Genomic DNA, 17,469 nt, shown 5'->3' on the forward strand with positions numbered 1-17,469 from the left:
AGGGTCGGCCCCTAAAAATAGGGTAGGTCGGGTTACCGTAACCACACCTATTTTTTTTTTAGGCCTTACAGACAGAACAAAACATTCCCAAGTATGTTGACCTGATGGTCTTTATAGTGGAAGAACAAACAAATAATGACGAGACGATGAAAGGAACTTGGCTCAGTAAGCATTGACTTCTGTACATCATGATAGCCAGAGTCAACAGGAATAGGAAATGGTTGAACAAAGTGGTAGGTTCTTGAAAAGGACTTTTATTTGTTTTCATGAGTATTTATTTGAAATGAACAGCTTTTTTCCCCATTGCTTTATTGTCCCATCACTGAGAAATTCGGGTCGCTTCCTCCCAGTGGAAAGCTAGCAGCAACAGAGTTGCGCTAACCAGGTGTATGCGTGTTTAGGTATAATCAGCCACCTGCACTTAGGGCAGAATGACCGCAGTCTTTTACGTGCCACAGTTGCGACACATGGGTGGAACATGGATACCGTCTCTGAGTCTGCACATAAAGTTGACTCGTGGCCGGCCCGGCCCGGATTGGAACCCATGACCCCCGGATCACAAGTCCAGTGCTCTACCACCTGAGCTACCTGACCCCAGGCAGAGTCTCTTATTCGGAATGTTTTTTTTATTTCAGGTATGTGGAGAAGATGCAGGATATCTTTCTCAACACCACCACAGACCCCACTTCTGATTTTACAGTGCAGATGTAAGTACAAGGAAACCTCCCTTTTAAAACCTTAAAAAACCGGCACGGTTGGCCTAGTGGTAAGGCGTCTGCCCCGTGATCGGGAGGTCGTGGGTTCGAACCCCGGCTGGGTCATACCTAAGACTTTAAAATTGGCAATCTAGTGGCTGCTCCGCCTGGCGTCTGGCATTATGGGGTAAGTGCTTGGACTGGTTGGTCGGGTGTCAGAATAATGTGACTGGGTGAGACACGAAGCCTGTGCTGCGACTTCTGTCTTGTGTGTGGCGCACGTTATATGTCAAAGCAGGACCGCCCTGATATGGCCCTTCGCAAACAAACAAACAACAACAACAAAAACTTAAAAATCTGAGGAAACCGGGTCTTAAAAAGGAAGGAGTCCTAAAATGGGGGTACATTTACAGAGGGTATGAAGAAAGAGTCTGAGGAAACAGGATCTGAAAGGGAGAGTTCCACTGTGCAACATGCAGTTCCTTGTGTCTAGTGAATTACGTTGCATTACATGGTAGTTCAAAATGTAGGGAAAGCGTAGTTTAGCGTCACAAATCAGAAAAGGGATTGTTGGGAAGAAGGATTGGGTAGGGGAACTAGGTGTCACACATTGTCACACATTGTCACACACAAAAATGTTCTGTTACCCTAGCCTTTTGTTGATTTCTCACTGTTTCCTTGACAGTGTTTATTTTAGGACTTCGGTGTTGCGTGACTGCATGCTTCAGTGTCTGTCAGTGTCTGTGTGTTTTTGTAGGATTTGGTGCTTGCGTGTATGCAAGAGCACATAGCCTTGCAAAGTATGATTTATATAGCATTTTATTTTAGTTTCTTTTAGTGTTTTTTGTGTGTGTATCACTGCATGTTTGTAGGAGTTGGTGCTTGCGTGTTTGCAAGAGCACATAGCCTTGCAAAGTATGATTTATATAGCATTTTATTTTAGTTTCTTTTAGTGTTTTTGTGTGTGTATCACTGCATGTTTGTAGGAGTTGGTGCTTGCGTGTTTGCAAGGTCACAAAGCCTTGCGAAGTATGATTTATACGGCATTTTGATATTAGTTTCTTTTTGTGTTTTATCACTGAGAGGGTAGACAGTCCTTGATAATGCTGTATGGCCTGAAACAGAGAGGTGTGAACAGTGGTTATTGTTTATCTCCAGGGCCAAGCTGGGACATGGGTTGCTGTCTGGGGACTACTCCAAGCCAACTTCTGAGAGTGCTGGTGATTACATACCTGTGAGTTCTCACATTGTCAGAGCTGCGAACCGTTACCCTTTCAGCGTAGCATGCTACGTTTTAAGAGCAATTGCTGCGCAAAGCTAAAGACTGCTATGCTGAAACAAATAATCACAAGCATGCAACAGTTTTCTGTTTTTTGTGTGAGTCCTGGTACATGTACTCATTTCTGCTTTCCTCTCCGTGTAGCGGTCACAAAATGTGTCATAAAACATCTTCTAAAAACTGGCACTGCAGATACTCTCTAATGGGCATTTTATAATCCTGCAATCTCATGAAACTTTATTAAAAATGTCTATTCTTGTACAAGATGGCAATAATGCAGATGTGGGAATAGGGAATAAATTGTATCCATTTGCCATGCTGAAAATTCCAAAAAATTCTAAATTGCTAAACTTGAGGCTTCATAAGGGTTGGCAGGTCTGCATTGTATGTTTATAGGGTTAGGACCATCTAGGGTGGCTGGTTTGGTGGTGCATGTGCACTGTTCAGAAGATTTTAGAAAGATTTTATTTTTTGTTCTCGGGAAGGGAGGCATAACTTGAACATTGTCCCCTTGTCAATCCCTTGCAGTAGTTTTAAAAAGACTGTAATTGCTGAAATTTTTTTCGAATTTTGTGTGGAAAAAAAAAATTAATAAAAATAAAAAAAATCAACAAGTAGAGGAGCGGCATGTGCCAACAGGATGTCACTCCTAACTAGTGAACCCTCAGTTAAGACTTTTTTTTTTTAAATCCAAGAACATAGCTTTTGAAAATCCGCACACACTGCTGGAGCTGCTTATTGTACAGGCATGGGAATTGTCCGTCTTTTTTTTGTTCCGCCGAAAATGCAAAAGTGTCCGCCCAAAAAATAAAGGAGGGAGGCACACAAAAAAAGCACCGGTTACTTTGGCCTTTGCGCAAAAGCCCGCGAAAACTTTCCGTACTTTGTTCACGCACTGCTTCCGCCCGCCTCAGTTATTGAACTTTAATGTTTGAAAGTAAACCAGATTGCACAGATTGTGTTACAAGTTACATTGTCCTGTTTGTCTCAACAGATCAATTTTTTTACAAATTTAAACCATATAATACATGTATATATTTTTTTTCTTAAAAAAAGCAAAAATTGGTACATTTTTGTACTAAAAACTCTGATTCTAAAAACAGAATTTAATGGCAAACTTGGAGCTCAGATGACACCAGATTGCACCTTCTGGGTTCTTTGGAGAAAATTTTTTCCGGGGGAGCATGCCCCCGGACCCCCCTAGTAAGGCTAGGCGCTTTGCACCGTCGACTTGACGCTTCGCGTCTTCAGTTATAAATTTTCCGCCTTTTTTACAATTTTCAATTCCCATGCCTGATTGTAGTTGTGGTTATTGGTTTACTCGAGTCATGATTTGCTGTATTTTCCAGCCTCCGTCAGGAATACGGCCCCAGATGTTCAAGACGGTGGTTGGGCGGGGCCATCATGAGTTCTGCAGCAAGCGACAGCAGGATGCTCAAGAGTTCCTGCTGCACCTCCTCTCCATGGTTGAGGTAAAATGGAACCCCCTTTTTTGGACTTCCACAAATCTGAGATCAGGTCTTAAAATGGAGGGGGCCTTCTTCTTCTTCTTTTTCTTCTTCTTCTTCTTCTTCTCCTTCTCCTTCTCCTTCTCCTTCTCCTTCTCCTCCTCCTCCTCCTTCTCCTTCTCCTTCTCCTTCTTCTTCTGCGTTCGTGGGCTGAAACTCCCACGTACACTCGTGTTTTGCACGAGTGGAATTTTACGTGTATGACCGTTTTTACCCCGCCATTTAGGCAGCCTTACGCCGCTTTCGGAGGAAGCATGCTGGATATTTTCGTGTTTCTATAACCCACCGAACTCTGACATGGATTACAGGATCTTTTCCGTGCGCACTTGGTCTTGTGTTTGCGTGTACACACGAAGGGGGATAAGCCACTAGCAGGTCTGCACATAAGTTGACCTGGGAGATCGGAAAAATCTCCACACTTAACCCACCAGGCGGCCGGGATTCGAACCCTCGACCTTCCGATTAAGAGGCCGACGTCTTACCACCCCGCCACAGCGCCCGTCGGAGGGAGTCTTAGAATAGGGGTTCTCCTCTGGTATCTTCACATGAAAACTGGCAAAATACCAGAAATAACCAGAAGAAGAAAATCCAAGTTTTACGCCCTCACGGCAAAGCCATTAGGGGCATGTTACATGGGAAATCCCGGCTATGTCTAAAAAAACATTTTTTTAAAAATGACCAGTTAACAGAAGCAATAATCAACCTATGTTTAAAAACATGAGTATAGAGTGTGCATCATTGGTGCTAGAGTTCATTTTCACTGTATTTTAGTGTCTGGGTCTCCTTTAGTATGACAGAGCACAAACAACATTAACAAGATAACAATGAGAATGTACTCACCAGAAGCAAATAACAAACAATCTAGTTTTGTTCACCTGCAGTCTTCTTGTTCCATATATATACACAAATAACAAACAATCTAGTTTTGTTCACCTGCAGTCTTCTTGTTCCATAGATATACACAAATAACAAACAATCTAGTTTTGTTCACCTGCAGTCTTCTTGTTCCATATGTATACACAAATAACAAACAATCTAGTTTTGTTCACCTGCAGTCTTCTTGTTCCATATGTATACACAAATAACAAACAATCTAGTTTTTTTCACCTGCAGTCTTCTTGTTCCATAGATATACACAAATAACAAACAATCTAGTTTTTTTCACCTGCAGTCTTCTTGTTCCATATATATACACAAATAACAAACAATCTAGTTTTGTTCACCTGCAGTCTTCTTGGTCCATAGATATACACAAATAACAAACAATCTAGTTTTGTTCACCTGCAGTCTTCTTGTTCCATAGATATACACAAATAACAAACAATCTAGTTTTGTTCACCTGCAGTCTTCTTGTTCCATAGATATACACAAATAACAAACAATCTAGTTTTGTTCACCTGCAGTCTTCTTGTTCCATAGATATACACAAATAACAAACAATCTAGTTTTTTTCACCTGCAGTCTTCTTGTTCCATAGATATACACAAATAACAAACAATCTAGTTTTTTTCACCTGCAGTCTTCTTGTTCCATAGATATACACAAATAACAAACAATCTAGTTTTTTTCACCTGCAGTCTTCTTGGTCCATAGATATACACAAATAACAAACAATCTAGTTTTTTTCACCTGCAGTCTTCTTGTTCCATAGATATACACAAATAACAAACAATCTAGTTTTGTTCACCTGCAGTCTTCTTGTTCCATAGATATACACAAATAACAAACAATCTAGTTTTGTTCACCTGCAGTCTTCTTGTTCCATATGTATACACAAATAACAAACAATCTAGTTTTTTTCACCTGCAGTCTTCTTGTTCCATATATATACACAAATAACACTGTAAAACGACATCTTCATTGTGATTGTTACAGAGAACCACACGAGGGACAGAGAACCCGTCGGACAGTCTACGATACCAGGTGGAGGAACGTGTGCAGTGTGCAAGCTCCAAGAAAGTCAAGTACACCTTACGTGAAGACTTCAACCTCCCGCTCCCCATCCCCATGGATATGGCCGTCAACCAAGGTCAGACTCGGCGATGAGTACAAACTCATAGTACGGTGGAACCTCTCCCCCCCCCCCCCCCCCCCCTTGAAGTCAAATAAATCTGTTGAGAAATCCAGGTCTTGAAAAGGAGGGTGTCATAAAATGGGCGTGAATTTACAGATGTTCTCAACAGAAAGTCTGAATAACCCAGGTCTTAAAAGGGGAGAAGTCTTAAATTGGGGGATGGGAGGGGGCGGGGATGTAGATCAGTGGGTAGCGCGCTGGATTTGTATCCAGTTGGCCGCTGTCAGCGTGAGTTCGTCCCCACGTTCGGCGAGAGATTTATTTCTCAGAGTCAACTTTGTGTGCAGACTCTCCTCGGTGTCCGAACACCCCCGTGTGTACACGCAAACACAAGACCAAGTGCGCACGAAAAAGATCCTGTAATCCATGTCAGAGTTCGGTGGGTTATAGAAACACGAAAATACCCAGCATGCTTCCTCCGAAAACGGCGTCTGGCTGCCTAAATGGCAGGGTAAAAAACGGTCATACACGTAAAATTCCACTCGTGCAAAAAACGTGAGTGTACGTGGGAGTTTCAGCCCACGAACGCAGAAGAAGAAGAAGGGGGATGGGATGGGAGGGGGGGTAGCCTTGAAAAGGGGGGTTCCACTGTATGGTCGTCCCTGTGATGGTTGGCACCTCCAGTAAGAGAACACCTCCCATGAATGAACACATGTTGTCCCTTTCGTCTATTATTTTGACCAAAATTCACATCATGAAAGGCCAGCTACAATGTAGGGACATTTTGACGCGTTCTTAAAATCACGTTTGTGGTGCGCCAGAACTTGACCAGCCACTATGGAAACATATACTGCCTGTTTTACTTTCCTTCCCTACAATTTCATTACAGAGGTGGCACAAATTTTAAGAATTGTTTCTTTACCAAGCTTTCCTATTTTATTTTATTGTACAGATCTTTGTGAAAAAAAGTCTTCGAAAAATTGTTTTCTTGTACAAATTGTGGAGGTTAAAAAAGTTTGCTGGCATTTTTGTGTGTTTACAGAAGAGGTTGCTGCGTATGAGTTGAAGAAGGCTGACAAAGAATCAAAAGAACAGAAGATGTGAGTCTTGACTCGGAATATTGTGATACTCCATGAGAGAGAGAGAGAGAGAGAGAGAGAGAGAGAGAGAGAGAGAGAGAGAGAGAGAGAGAGAGAGAGAGAGAGAGAGAGAGAGAGAGAGAGAGAGAGAGAGAGAGAGAGAGAGAGAGAGAGAGAGAGAGAGAGAGAGAGAGAGAGAGAGAGAGAGAGAGAGGAGAGAGAGAGAGAGAGAGAGAGAGAGAGAGAGAGAGAGAGAGAGAGTGTATGAATGAATGCGTGTGTGTGTGTGTGCCTACTTGCATGGGCATATGTGTGTGCACTAATGCAAAGCAAAAGAGAGTTGTGTTAATGTGTTCCTAATTCAATGTTTTATTTGAAAACAATTCCATTTGGTAACACGTCTGACTTGGGGAAACTTTCAGAACTATAGATTACCTTTCTGTACCTAACCCTACCTTTCCTTATGCTACCTACTCTACCCTTACATTAACCTCTCATACCCTTCATCTCCCCTTCCTCACCTTACCCAACCATACCTAGCCCTACCCTACCCTGCCCTACCCAACCCTACCCTACCCTACCCTACCCTTCACTACCCTACTCTACCCTTCACTACCCTACTCTGCCCTACCCTACACTACCCTACTCTACCCTACCCTGCCCTACCTTACACCACACTACCCTACTCTGCCCTACACTACCCTACCCTACTCTACCCTACTCTACCCTACACTACTCTACACTACTCTACTCTACCCTACACTACTCTACCCTACACTACTCTACCCTACACTACTCTACCCTACACTACACTGCCCTACCCTACACTACTCTACCCTACACTACTCTACCCTACACTACTCTACCCTACACTACTCTGCCCTACCCTGCCCTACTCTACCCTACACTACTCTACCCTACTCTACCCTACTCTACTCTACACTGCCCTGCCCTACACTACTCTACCCTACACTACTCTACACTACACTGCCCTGCCCTAACCTGCCCAACCCTACCCTACACTACTCTACCCTACACTACTCTACCCTACACTACTCTACCCTACACTACTCTACCCTACCCTGCACTTCCCTACACTACTCTACACTACTCTACCCTACCCTACACTTCCCTACCCTACACTACTCTACCCTACACTACTCTACCCTACACTACTCTACCCTACACTACACTACCCTACCCTGCCCTACCCTACCCTACACTACCCTACACTACACTACCCTACACTACACTACCCTACACTACACTTCCCTACCCTACACTACACTACCCTACCCTACCCTACACTACACTACCCTACACTACCCTACCCTGCCCTACACTACCCTACACTACACTACCCTACACTACCCTACACTACCCTACACTACACTACCCTACACTACACTACACTACCCTACCCTACACTACACTACCCTACCCTAGCCTACCCTGCTCTCCCCTACCCTACACTACCCTACCCTACACTACACTACCCTACCCTACCCTACACTACACTACACTACCCTACCCTAGCCTACCCTGCTCTCCCCTACTCTACCCTGCCCTCCCCTACTCTACCATGCCCTCCCCTACTCTACCATGCTCTCCCCTACTCTACCATGCCCTACCCTGCCCTGGTGTGAAGTTGTCATGTAATAATCTTTAGCGCTGATATGTGTTTTCTGTTGTCACATGTTGATGCTGTACTTGATTTCCTTTTCAGGGACCCCAAGGAGATGGTGAGGCCCAGGATCCGACTGCTGGACTGCATCAGTAGCTTTGCTGCCGAGGAGCTGGTGGATGATTTCTACAGCAGCGCCATTCAGGGCAAGACACAGGCTAAAAAGTCGGTACCTCTTTACATGCAGTGAACATGAGAAAAGAGGGGGTGGGGGAAGGGCAGGAATGGGTGACAGAATGTGTGTGGGGGGGGGGGGGGAGTTTGTCAGGTTTTAGATTTAAACAAATGTGGGGCTATATCTCTGTTATCAATCAATCAATCAATATGAGGCTTATATCGCGCGTATTCCGTGGGTACAGTTCTAAGCGCAGGGATTTTTTTTTATTTAAAATTTGTTTTTATGCAATTTATATCGCGCACATATTCAAGGCACCTCCCGCGGGTTAGGGGGAGTCCCATATTGGTTGGGACTAGAAAGAATTTACCCGATGCTACCCAGCATGTCGTAAGAGGCGACTAACGGTTCTGTTTCTTCTCTTCTGTGACGTCTGCTTCTCGTTCTAGGGCTGATCAGTGTTTAACAGAGACAAGTGCAAAGAAGTAATAAGAAATTTAATAATTCTGTACTTTCAAAAAAACATGCACATGATCATTCTTGCAGACATCAATCCCTTTCTCTTAGAATCTTCAAATGAAAGTTTTATAGATTATGATTTCGCTGGTGTGATTTCACACACACGTAACAACATTGTCTTTCTTCTTCTTGTTGCGTAGACGTTTGATATCGAAGCGCGGAACGTACTTCTTCTTCTCGTTGCAAATGTATTTCGGTTTACACAAATGAAGACATGAAGTTAATGTTCACAAAATATAAAGTAGTCTACTCATCATGATAAACTCGATCTGGGTGACACTTGGGGACGTTGGTGGTTCCTTCCGTGGTTACCGCTGACGTTGCCCTTCCCACAGTGTTCACACGACATCATTTACACAAGCATTGTACACCCCTGTACACTTGCACCTTCTGCAACACACACGTGCAATATCTGTTATTATCAAGTATGATTTCCATCGATATCATTCAATTTGTTTCTCTAAAACAACACAGAAACAAGAGTTCACAGACTGACACAAACACATGGAAAAATGAACAATACCTGTGTTTTCCTGTGAATCAATAATGTTAAAATGTATTAGCGTGTTTTACCTGCGGTTAGTGGACCTTTGGAGATCGCAAAAATGTGGAAATCCGTCCACGGAAGGTGAAACATATGCTGGTGCAATCTACGTGGCTTCGTTGATTGCTGCCATCTTGGAGTCAATGAAACGGTCAGAGCATTGCATCCTAGCAACCTCAACTGAATATATGTACAGTTCATATTCACGAATTAATACCAATGCACGCTGTTTTCTTTTGCTCTCTTCGTTTAAATTTCTTTCCATGAAGATAAACACATTCTTGCCTTGTACGCTGCACTAGTTTTGGACTAATGGCGCGAGCGTTGACGTCATATGTATACAGTGTCGTCATGACGTAGTCTCGGTCATTTAACCTCGTTTTGTGTACGCAACTAGTGAAGTCTCGATTAATATGAGAGAGGGAGTCGATACACGAATTCCATTCGTCACATAACCCCATGGATCAAGATAATTATCCTATCCCAAGTAGATAATTATTCATCGTACGACGCTCTGCTCATATAATCTGCACCGTGGTTGTCCTTCCCGGGGATAACACGTACGGTGAACTCGTATGGCTGCAGTTGGAGGGCCCATCTCATCAGACGAGGGTTGTTCGGTTGTCGTTGGAGATGTTTGAGTGGGCGATGGTCTGTCTCAATGGTGAAGTGTTTCCCGTACAGATACCGTTCGAACTTTCCCACTCCCCAAACTGTAGCTAGGCATTCTTTTTCTACGGTGGCGTACCTACTTTCTGCTCCGTTGAACTTCTTGCTTTGGTACGCAACAGGTCGTAGAGTCTCTTCGTGCTCTTGCATGAGAACAGCACCCATTCCTTTGTCGGAGGCGTCCGTCCTTAGCACGAAAGGTTTGCTGTGGTCTGGCATACACAGCACAGGTTTCTGTGAGATTTTCTCTTTGAGTGTCTCAAAACTCCTTCTCGCTTCGTCGTTCCAGACAAGCTTGTCTGGGTTGAACTTCTTTGTCAGGTCGGTTAACGGAACAGCTATGTTCGCGTATGACTCGATGTAGGACCTGTAGAAGTTGCAGAGTCCTAGGAACGACCGTAGTTCCTTCTTCGTGGTGGGTGGGAGAGCGTCTTGAATCTTCTTGATCTTGTCGCTTTCTGGCCACCTTTTTCCACCTCCCACTTCGTGTCCGAGGTACGGCAACTCTGTGTAGCCTATGTAGCACTTGGAGGGTTTTGCTGCCAAATTGGCTTCTTGTAACCTCTGTAGTACTGCCTTCAGAGCTGACATGTGCTCTTCCCAGGTTTCAGTTGCTATAAGCACGTCGTCCATGAAGTGGTGGACGTCTTTTCTTCTGATTGGATTGAGTAGCTTCCTCATCATGCGATTAAACACCCCTGTCGCTGTTTTCAATCCAAATGGCATGTTGGCCCAACGAAATTGGCCCGCTGAAGTTGTGAATGCCGTCTTGTCTCTATCTTCCTCTTCTATTGGGATCGCCCAATATCCTTTCGTCAAGTCTAGCTTTGAAAAGTATTTCGCTTTTCCTAAACTTTGAAACAGATGGTCGACATCGGTGATGGGTTCAGCGTCGAACACTACCACGTTGTTCAGAGCTCTCAGATCAGAACAGAAACGGTACTTTCCGTCCTTCTTCTTTATCAGGACGATGGGAGAGTTGTATGGAGAGTTTGCAGGTTCGATGACATGCAACTTCAGCATTTCTTCAATTTCCTTTTCGACAGTTTCTACCATGGCGTGAGGTATGGGTCTGGGTTTCACAAAGACTGGTTTCTTCTCTGTCACTTCAATGGAACATTTTTCCAGGTTCGTCGTCTTTGGAACATCTGTTAGGAACTCTTCAAATTCTTCACAGATCATCTTCGCCTCCTTGACCTTTGCCTCGTCCAATTTCTCGTCGAAATGGATGTTCTTCACATTTTCGGTTCTTTGAGTTTCTAGGAGGGGTAACATCTTCTGAGTGTCATACTTGAAAATGTCATCGTCCATCGTGTTGTCCTCTTCCATGACAACAGCCACGACCTCTTCTCCTCCGTCTTCTTCATCACTTTCTTCTTCGTTTGAAGCAGGAACACTCGCTTGGGCAGATGAACTGGGATTGGGAGTGGCGGAACTCAATTCCCGTTCTTGGTACTCCTTGATGAGGTTGATGTGGTAGATCCGTGTTCTTCTGCCAACTTGGATCTTGTAGTCGAATTCATTCAACTTTTCCACAACCTTGTAGGGACCTGACCATGTAAGTTCCAGCTTGTTGTTCTTCACAGGGCGTAGAAGTAGAACCCGTTTTCCGACTTCTAGCGTCCTTGGTTTCGTTTTCTTGTTGAAGAAATGGGCTTGCTTGCTGGCCGCTTTCTTCAGGTTCTCACGTGCCACGTTGCACGTTTCTTCTATTCTGTTCCTGAGGTTGACTACATATTCCGCTGTAGTCTTCTGCTCCCCTGAGATTTCTTCTTCGGTCCATGTTTGGCGCAGCACTTGCATGGGTCCTTTGACAGATCTCCCATACAGCAGCTCAAACGGCGAAAATCCCATGCTTTCTTGTGGAGCTTCTCTGTATGCAAACAGGAGGGCGGGGATAAACGTGTCCCATTCCCTCGGTTGATCTATCGCTAACTTTTTCAGCATGCTCTTCAGTGTGGAGTTGAACCTTTCGACCAAACCATTCGCTTGAGGGTGAAACGGTGCAGTCATATGGTGTTTGATGCTGAGAAAGTCGTTCACTTCTTTCATCAGGTGGCTGGTGAACTGTGTGCCTTGGTCCGTTATCACTTCATCTGGGATTCCCAATCTAGTCCACATCTCCCAGAGAGCTTCAGCTACGGTATCTGCTTGGATGTTTTTCAGGGCTACGGCTTCGGGGTATCGGGTAGCGTAGTCAACAGATACCAAGATGTATTGTTTCTTGCTCTCCGACATAGGTTTGACCGGGCCGATGATATCCACCGCAACTCTCTTGAAAACCGAACTGATGGGTGGCATCCTTCCCAGAGGGACTTTCTTTGTCTGACTTTTCGGTGCAGTTCTTTGGCATGTGTCACAGGACAAGCAATACCTACGAATGTCTCCTGCACACCCTGGCCACCAGAATTCTGCTCTAATTCTGTCAGATGTTTTTCTTTGACCTAAGTGTCCTGCCATGGGGTGATCGTGACCAAATGAAAGAACTTTGTTCCTGAGTTTCTTCGGAACGATTACTAGTGAACGGTCGTTTCCGTGGCGATCTTTCGTTGTTCTATACAGGATTTCTTTCTTGTATGAATATCGTATCCCATTGATCCCTTCTGGAGAGTTGGCAAATTGCCTGATGGTCTTCAACGAAGGGTCACTTGCCTGTTCTCTCTTCAGATCAGCTGGCGAATACAGTCTTTCTTCTTCCTTGACTCCCTGTTTGTGACTGCAGCTTGGTTTCTGGGCGTCTTCTGTCGCTTGTGCTCTCGTGGTAACAGCAGCTGCTGTCCCAGGGTACCACGCTGGGTCTCGAACAGGATATGTGGGAGTCAATTTCTTCTCTTTACCTAGTCCATACCATTTACCTATGAGGACAGGGTAAATTGGGTCGTCCATCACCGTTACTTCTGTCTCGGAGTCAAAGTAGGGTGAATCGATGTGCACCACGGCGGTGTGGTACATCTTCTTGGAGTCTTTCTCTGCCAGAGTAGTCTCCTTCATTTTCGCTGAATATGCCTCCTTAGGCACAAACTTCTTGCTGACAATGATACCAGTACATCCAGTGTCTCTCAAAGCGTTGACAATTGTTCCATTCAGCTTCACTGGTACCACTTCGGCACATTTCTTTTCCTTGCAATTTCCGCAAAGTTTTTCTAAGAGGATCGGTGTCTCAAGTGTATCTTTCTTCGATGAAACTGCACCTGCTGTGTCTCTCTTGTTTGGACAAAAACGAGAGACATGCCCTTGCAATTTACAAATGAAACAACATCCAGATGCTCGCAGTTTCTCTCTCTCGGCGTCACTCAACTTTGCCTTTAGAGTTTGATTTGCGGGTTTTGTTGATGGAGCAGCTATTCTTGTTTCTTCTTGGGGAGAACGACGTTTTTCAGGCTTGACGTACGTCGATGAAGTTTTGACGTTCGATCTAGATTGTTGATATGTGTTGGCTATCATCCCAATCTCTTTGGCGCTCTTAGGGTCTCTATCCCTAATGTGAACGGCGAGGTCAGGCGGAAGGGTGTCCAACACCTGCTCACGGACCAACAAATCTTTGAGATCTTTTACATCTTGGTCGCATTCTGCTAATTCCACCCACTTGTCTAGATACCGTTCTAGCTTCGTGATGTGCTCTTTATACGTGTCAGTGGCGCTTTTCTTGGTTTGGCGAAACTTCTTTCTATAATCTTCGCTAGTGAGTTGGAAGCCCTCATACAAAGCGTGTTTGAGAGTGTCGTAGTCATTAGCGTCTTCCTCGTTCAGCTTTGAGAAGATGACTCTCGCCTTACCCTTCAGAAAGTACACTACACGTGAAGCTTTTGCTGCATCACTCAGGTTACAGTCTCGAGCATAATGCTCGAACTGATGGAACCAGCTCTCGATGTCATCACGGTCGTCTAGAAAAGGAATCTTGGGCTTGAAACCATCATCTTCGCGAATACGTCCTGGCGAGTTGTTGTTCCTGTTGCCCTCTTGGTTGGCGTTCTGGATTTTCAACTGTTCCAGTTGGAATTGTCGTTCAGCGTCACGTTCTTGTCGTTCAGCATCACGTTCTTGTCGTTCAGCACGTTCTTGTCGTTCAGCATCACGTTCTCGTTCTTCGCGAGTTTGTTGCTTCTCTTTCTGATCAAGAACAAATGCACGCAACTCGGCTCCTTCTAACCCCAACAACTGTCCTTCGGCCATTAGCTGTCTAGTCAACTCTAGCGGATCTACACTTGTGGACTGAGACATATTTACAGGTGACACGTCCGTGCACGCCTGTGGATCAACCTCTTCGTCGTTACGGTTGCTGTCAACTTGAAGAGAGAGATGAACACTCTCTTCTTCGTCAGCAGGAATTGGTAACGAGTCTATCACCTCTTCCCGATCGTTACCGACAGTAAGGGTTTTTCTTCCCTTCTTATCTGTGGTTACTATGGGAAGCGATTTGTCGGCCGGCTGTTTCCGTGCCAACTGGGCTGCGATGGTGGACTTTCTAAAATTATGAGCTGGGGAACTGTCGTCACTCATAAGTCACCTCGCGTATTATTCCAAAACGTACAAAATGTATGTTGCTCAAACACCGTCGAGCTACTAAATTTCGGATCAAATTACAAAAAGAAACAGTCGGGCGGCGCCTTCGTGCACAAAATGCAAGTCCTAGTTTAGCTCTACTTCTACTGTACTTTGAAATAATTCTTCAACGTATGTTACGTTACGTTTCCACACAACCACCCAAAGAGTTATGTTTCCACGTTCTATCGTGAGTCAGTTTACTTCTATCTACTAACGAGAACTTACACTGTAAACTTTATTTGACTCTTTCTGGCGAAAAGATCAATCTTTCACTCGATCGAACGTTGAATATACAAGATGTATCAACTCAACTGTCAATTCGCATCATTTACTGTGTAGATTAATTTACAGCCACTTCTACATCAAGTAAATACGACTGATATCCACAAGTCGATTATATAGGGCTTCACAGGGAAATACAGGTATTAAATCCTTACCTCTTAGGTACCTGACTCCCACCAACCTCCCGCGTAATTTAGAACAAACTAAGGGAAATGATGGTTCCGATAGTACGTGCAAGAATACTATCACACTGATGAATTGGAACACCACAAATAAAATTGGGAGCTAACAAATCAAAAGTGGTCTCGCTAAATATTGATTTTTTAACGTGTCGTTTCAGCTGACAACACTTCCAGTTTTTATTTTACCGTGTGATAGGGCACACGTTGAGTTATAGATCTGTGATAAGTAATATAACTAAAGGTAAATAAATAAAATTATATGATGAGACGATGGCGATGAAGTACGAACATATACAATACAAATCGACATGCAAGAAACCTACAGCAATTTTGAAACGAGAAAAATTTGGAACGGCTGGATCGAAAGTAAAACGTTGATTCAATATCCCGTGACTCGAGCCCCCATTGTGACGTCTGCTTCTCGTTCTAGGGCTGATCAGTGTTTAACAGAGACAAGTGCAAAGAAGTAATAAGAAATTTAATAATTCTGTACTTTCAAAAAACATGCACATGATCATTCTTGCAGACATCAATCCCTTTCTCTTAGAATCTTCAAATGAAAGTTTTATAGATTATGATTTCGCTGGTGTGATTTCACACACACGTAACAACATTGTCTTTCTTCTTCTTGTTGCGTAGACGTTTGATATCGAAGCGCGGAACGTACTTCTTCTTCTCGTTGCAAATGTATTTCGGTTTACACAAATGAAGACATGAAGTTAATGTTCACAAAATATAAAGTAGTCTACTCATCATGATAAACTCGATCTGGGTGACACTTGGGGACGTTGGTGGTTCCTTCCGTGGTTACCGCTGACGTTGCCCTTCCCACAGTGTTCACACGACATCATTTACACAAGCATTGTACACCCCTGTACACTTGCACCTTCTGCAACACACACGTGCAATATCTGTTATTATCAAGTATGATTTCCATCGATATCATTCAATTTGTTTCTCTAAAACAACACAGAAACAAGAGTTCACAGACTGACACAAACACATGGAAAAATGAACAATACCTGTGTTTTCCTGTGAATCAATAATGTTAAAATGTATTAGCGTGTTTTACCTGCGGTTAGTGGACCTTTGGAGATCGCAAAAATGTGGAAATCCGTCCACGGAAGGTGAAACATATGCTGGTGCAATCTACGTGGCTTCGTTGATTGCTGCCATCTTGGAGTCAATGAAACGGTCAGAGCATTGCATCCTAGCAACCTCAACTGAATATATGTACAGTTCATATTCACGAATTAATACCAATGCACGCTGTTTTCTTTTGCTCTCTTCGTTTAAATTTCTTTCCATGAAGATAAACACATTCTTGCCTTGTACGCTGCACTAGTTTTGGACTAATGGCGCGAGCGTTGACGTCATATGTATACAGTGTCGTCATGACGTAGTCTCGGTCATTTAACCTCGTTTTGTGTACGCAACTAGTGAAGTCTCGATTAATATGAGAGAGGGAGTCGATACACGAATTCCATTCGTCACATCTTCTTTTGTCTTATTTCTGCCTTACCAGTCCTTTCACCTATATTTCCTTCCAAGAAAACTCTCCCTACTATTCCCTGCAGTTTTCCAATTCTTTTCTTGTTGTCTTATTTCTACCTGACTGGATCCATCACCTTTATTTCACTTACCAAAAGTCTTCTTTTCTACATCCTTATTTCTCTGCACCCCGCATGTTGTATGAGGCGACTAATGGATTCTGTTTCTCCTTTTACCCTTGTTAAGTGGTTCTTGTATAGAATATAGTCAATGTTTGTAAAGATTTTAGTCAAGCAGTATGTAAGAAATGTTTAGTCCTTTGTACTGGAAACTTGCATTCTCCCAGTAAGGTCATATATTGTACTACGTTGCAAGCCCCTGGAGCAATTTTTTTATTAGTGCTTTTGTGAACAAGAAACACTTAACAAGTGGCTCTATCCCATCTCCCCCCCCTTTCCCCTATCCCATCTCCCCCCTTTCCCTCGTCGCGATATAACCTTCGTGGTTGAAACGACGTTAAACACCAAATAAAGAAAGAAAGATATTCAAGGCGCAGCAATTTAATTATGCCGTGTGAGATGGAATTTTTTGTTGTTGTTTTTTTTGTTTTTTTTTGTTTTTGTTATGAAGATCATAAACAGGGCGTGTGCGTGCATACGTGCGAGCGTGCGTTGTGTGTGTGTGGGAGTGTGCGTGTGTGTGTGTTGTGTGTGTGTATATGCACATGTGTGTGTGTGTGTGTGTGTGTGCGTGCATGCATACATGTGTGTATGTATGGGAGTGCAGGCGTGCAAATACTTGGTTTATGGCCCAAGTGTATCAACCTAACTTGAAATATCCCTAATAGATTTATAGCAACACCA

At 43.7% G+C, this 17,469-nt stretch overlaps 2 protein-coding genes across 4 annotated transcripts in view; one reads left to right on the forward strand and one right to left on the reverse strand.

Annotated features, from left to right (window-relative positions):
- LOC138978726 (ubiquitin carboxyl-terminal hydrolase 5-like) overlaps positions 1-17,469 on the forward strand; it is a 45,028-nt gene that overhangs the window by 14,031 nt on the left and 13,528 nt on the right. For all 3 annotated transcript variants that reach the window (XR_011459774.1, XR_011459775.1, XM_070351515.1), the window contains exons 9-14: positions 636-707; positions 1,854-1,929; positions 3,324-3,446; positions 5,358-5,511; positions 6,539-6,596; positions 8,302-8,424. Coding sequence is in view for 1 of the 3 variants with exons in the window: in XM_070351515.1 (XP_070207616.1) it covers positions 636-707; positions 1,854-1,929; positions 3,324-3,446; positions 5,358-5,511; positions 6,539-6,596; positions 8,302-8,424 (606 nt within the window). In the remaining 2 variants the exon portion in view is untranslated. The remainder of the gene's footprint in view (positions 1-635; positions 708-1,853; positions 1,930-3,323; positions 3,447-5,357; positions 5,512-6,538; positions 6,597-8,301; positions 8,425-17,469) is intronic.
- On the reverse strand, positions 8,855-13,294 carry LOC138978725 (uncharacterized). Its single transcript, XM_070351514.1, has 2 exons — positions 9,467-13,294; positions 8,855-9,283 (listed from the first exon to the last, which is right to left on the reverse strand). The coding sequence occupies exon 1, from the start codon at positions 13,095-13,097 to the stop codon at positions 9,933-9,935; it is 3,165 nt and encodes a 1,054-aa protein (XP_070207615.1). The 5' UTR covers positions 13,098-13,294; the 3' UTR covers positions 8,855-9,283; positions 9,467-9,932.

Source organism: Littorina saxatilis, linkage group LG10 (genome assembly GCF_037325665.1).
Source record: "Littorina saxatilis isolate snail1 linkage group LG10, US_GU_Lsax_2.0, whole genome shotgun sequence".
Lineage (NCBI taxonomy): Eukaryota > Metazoa > Mollusca > Gastropoda > Littorinimorpha > Littorinidae > Littorina > Littorina saxatilis.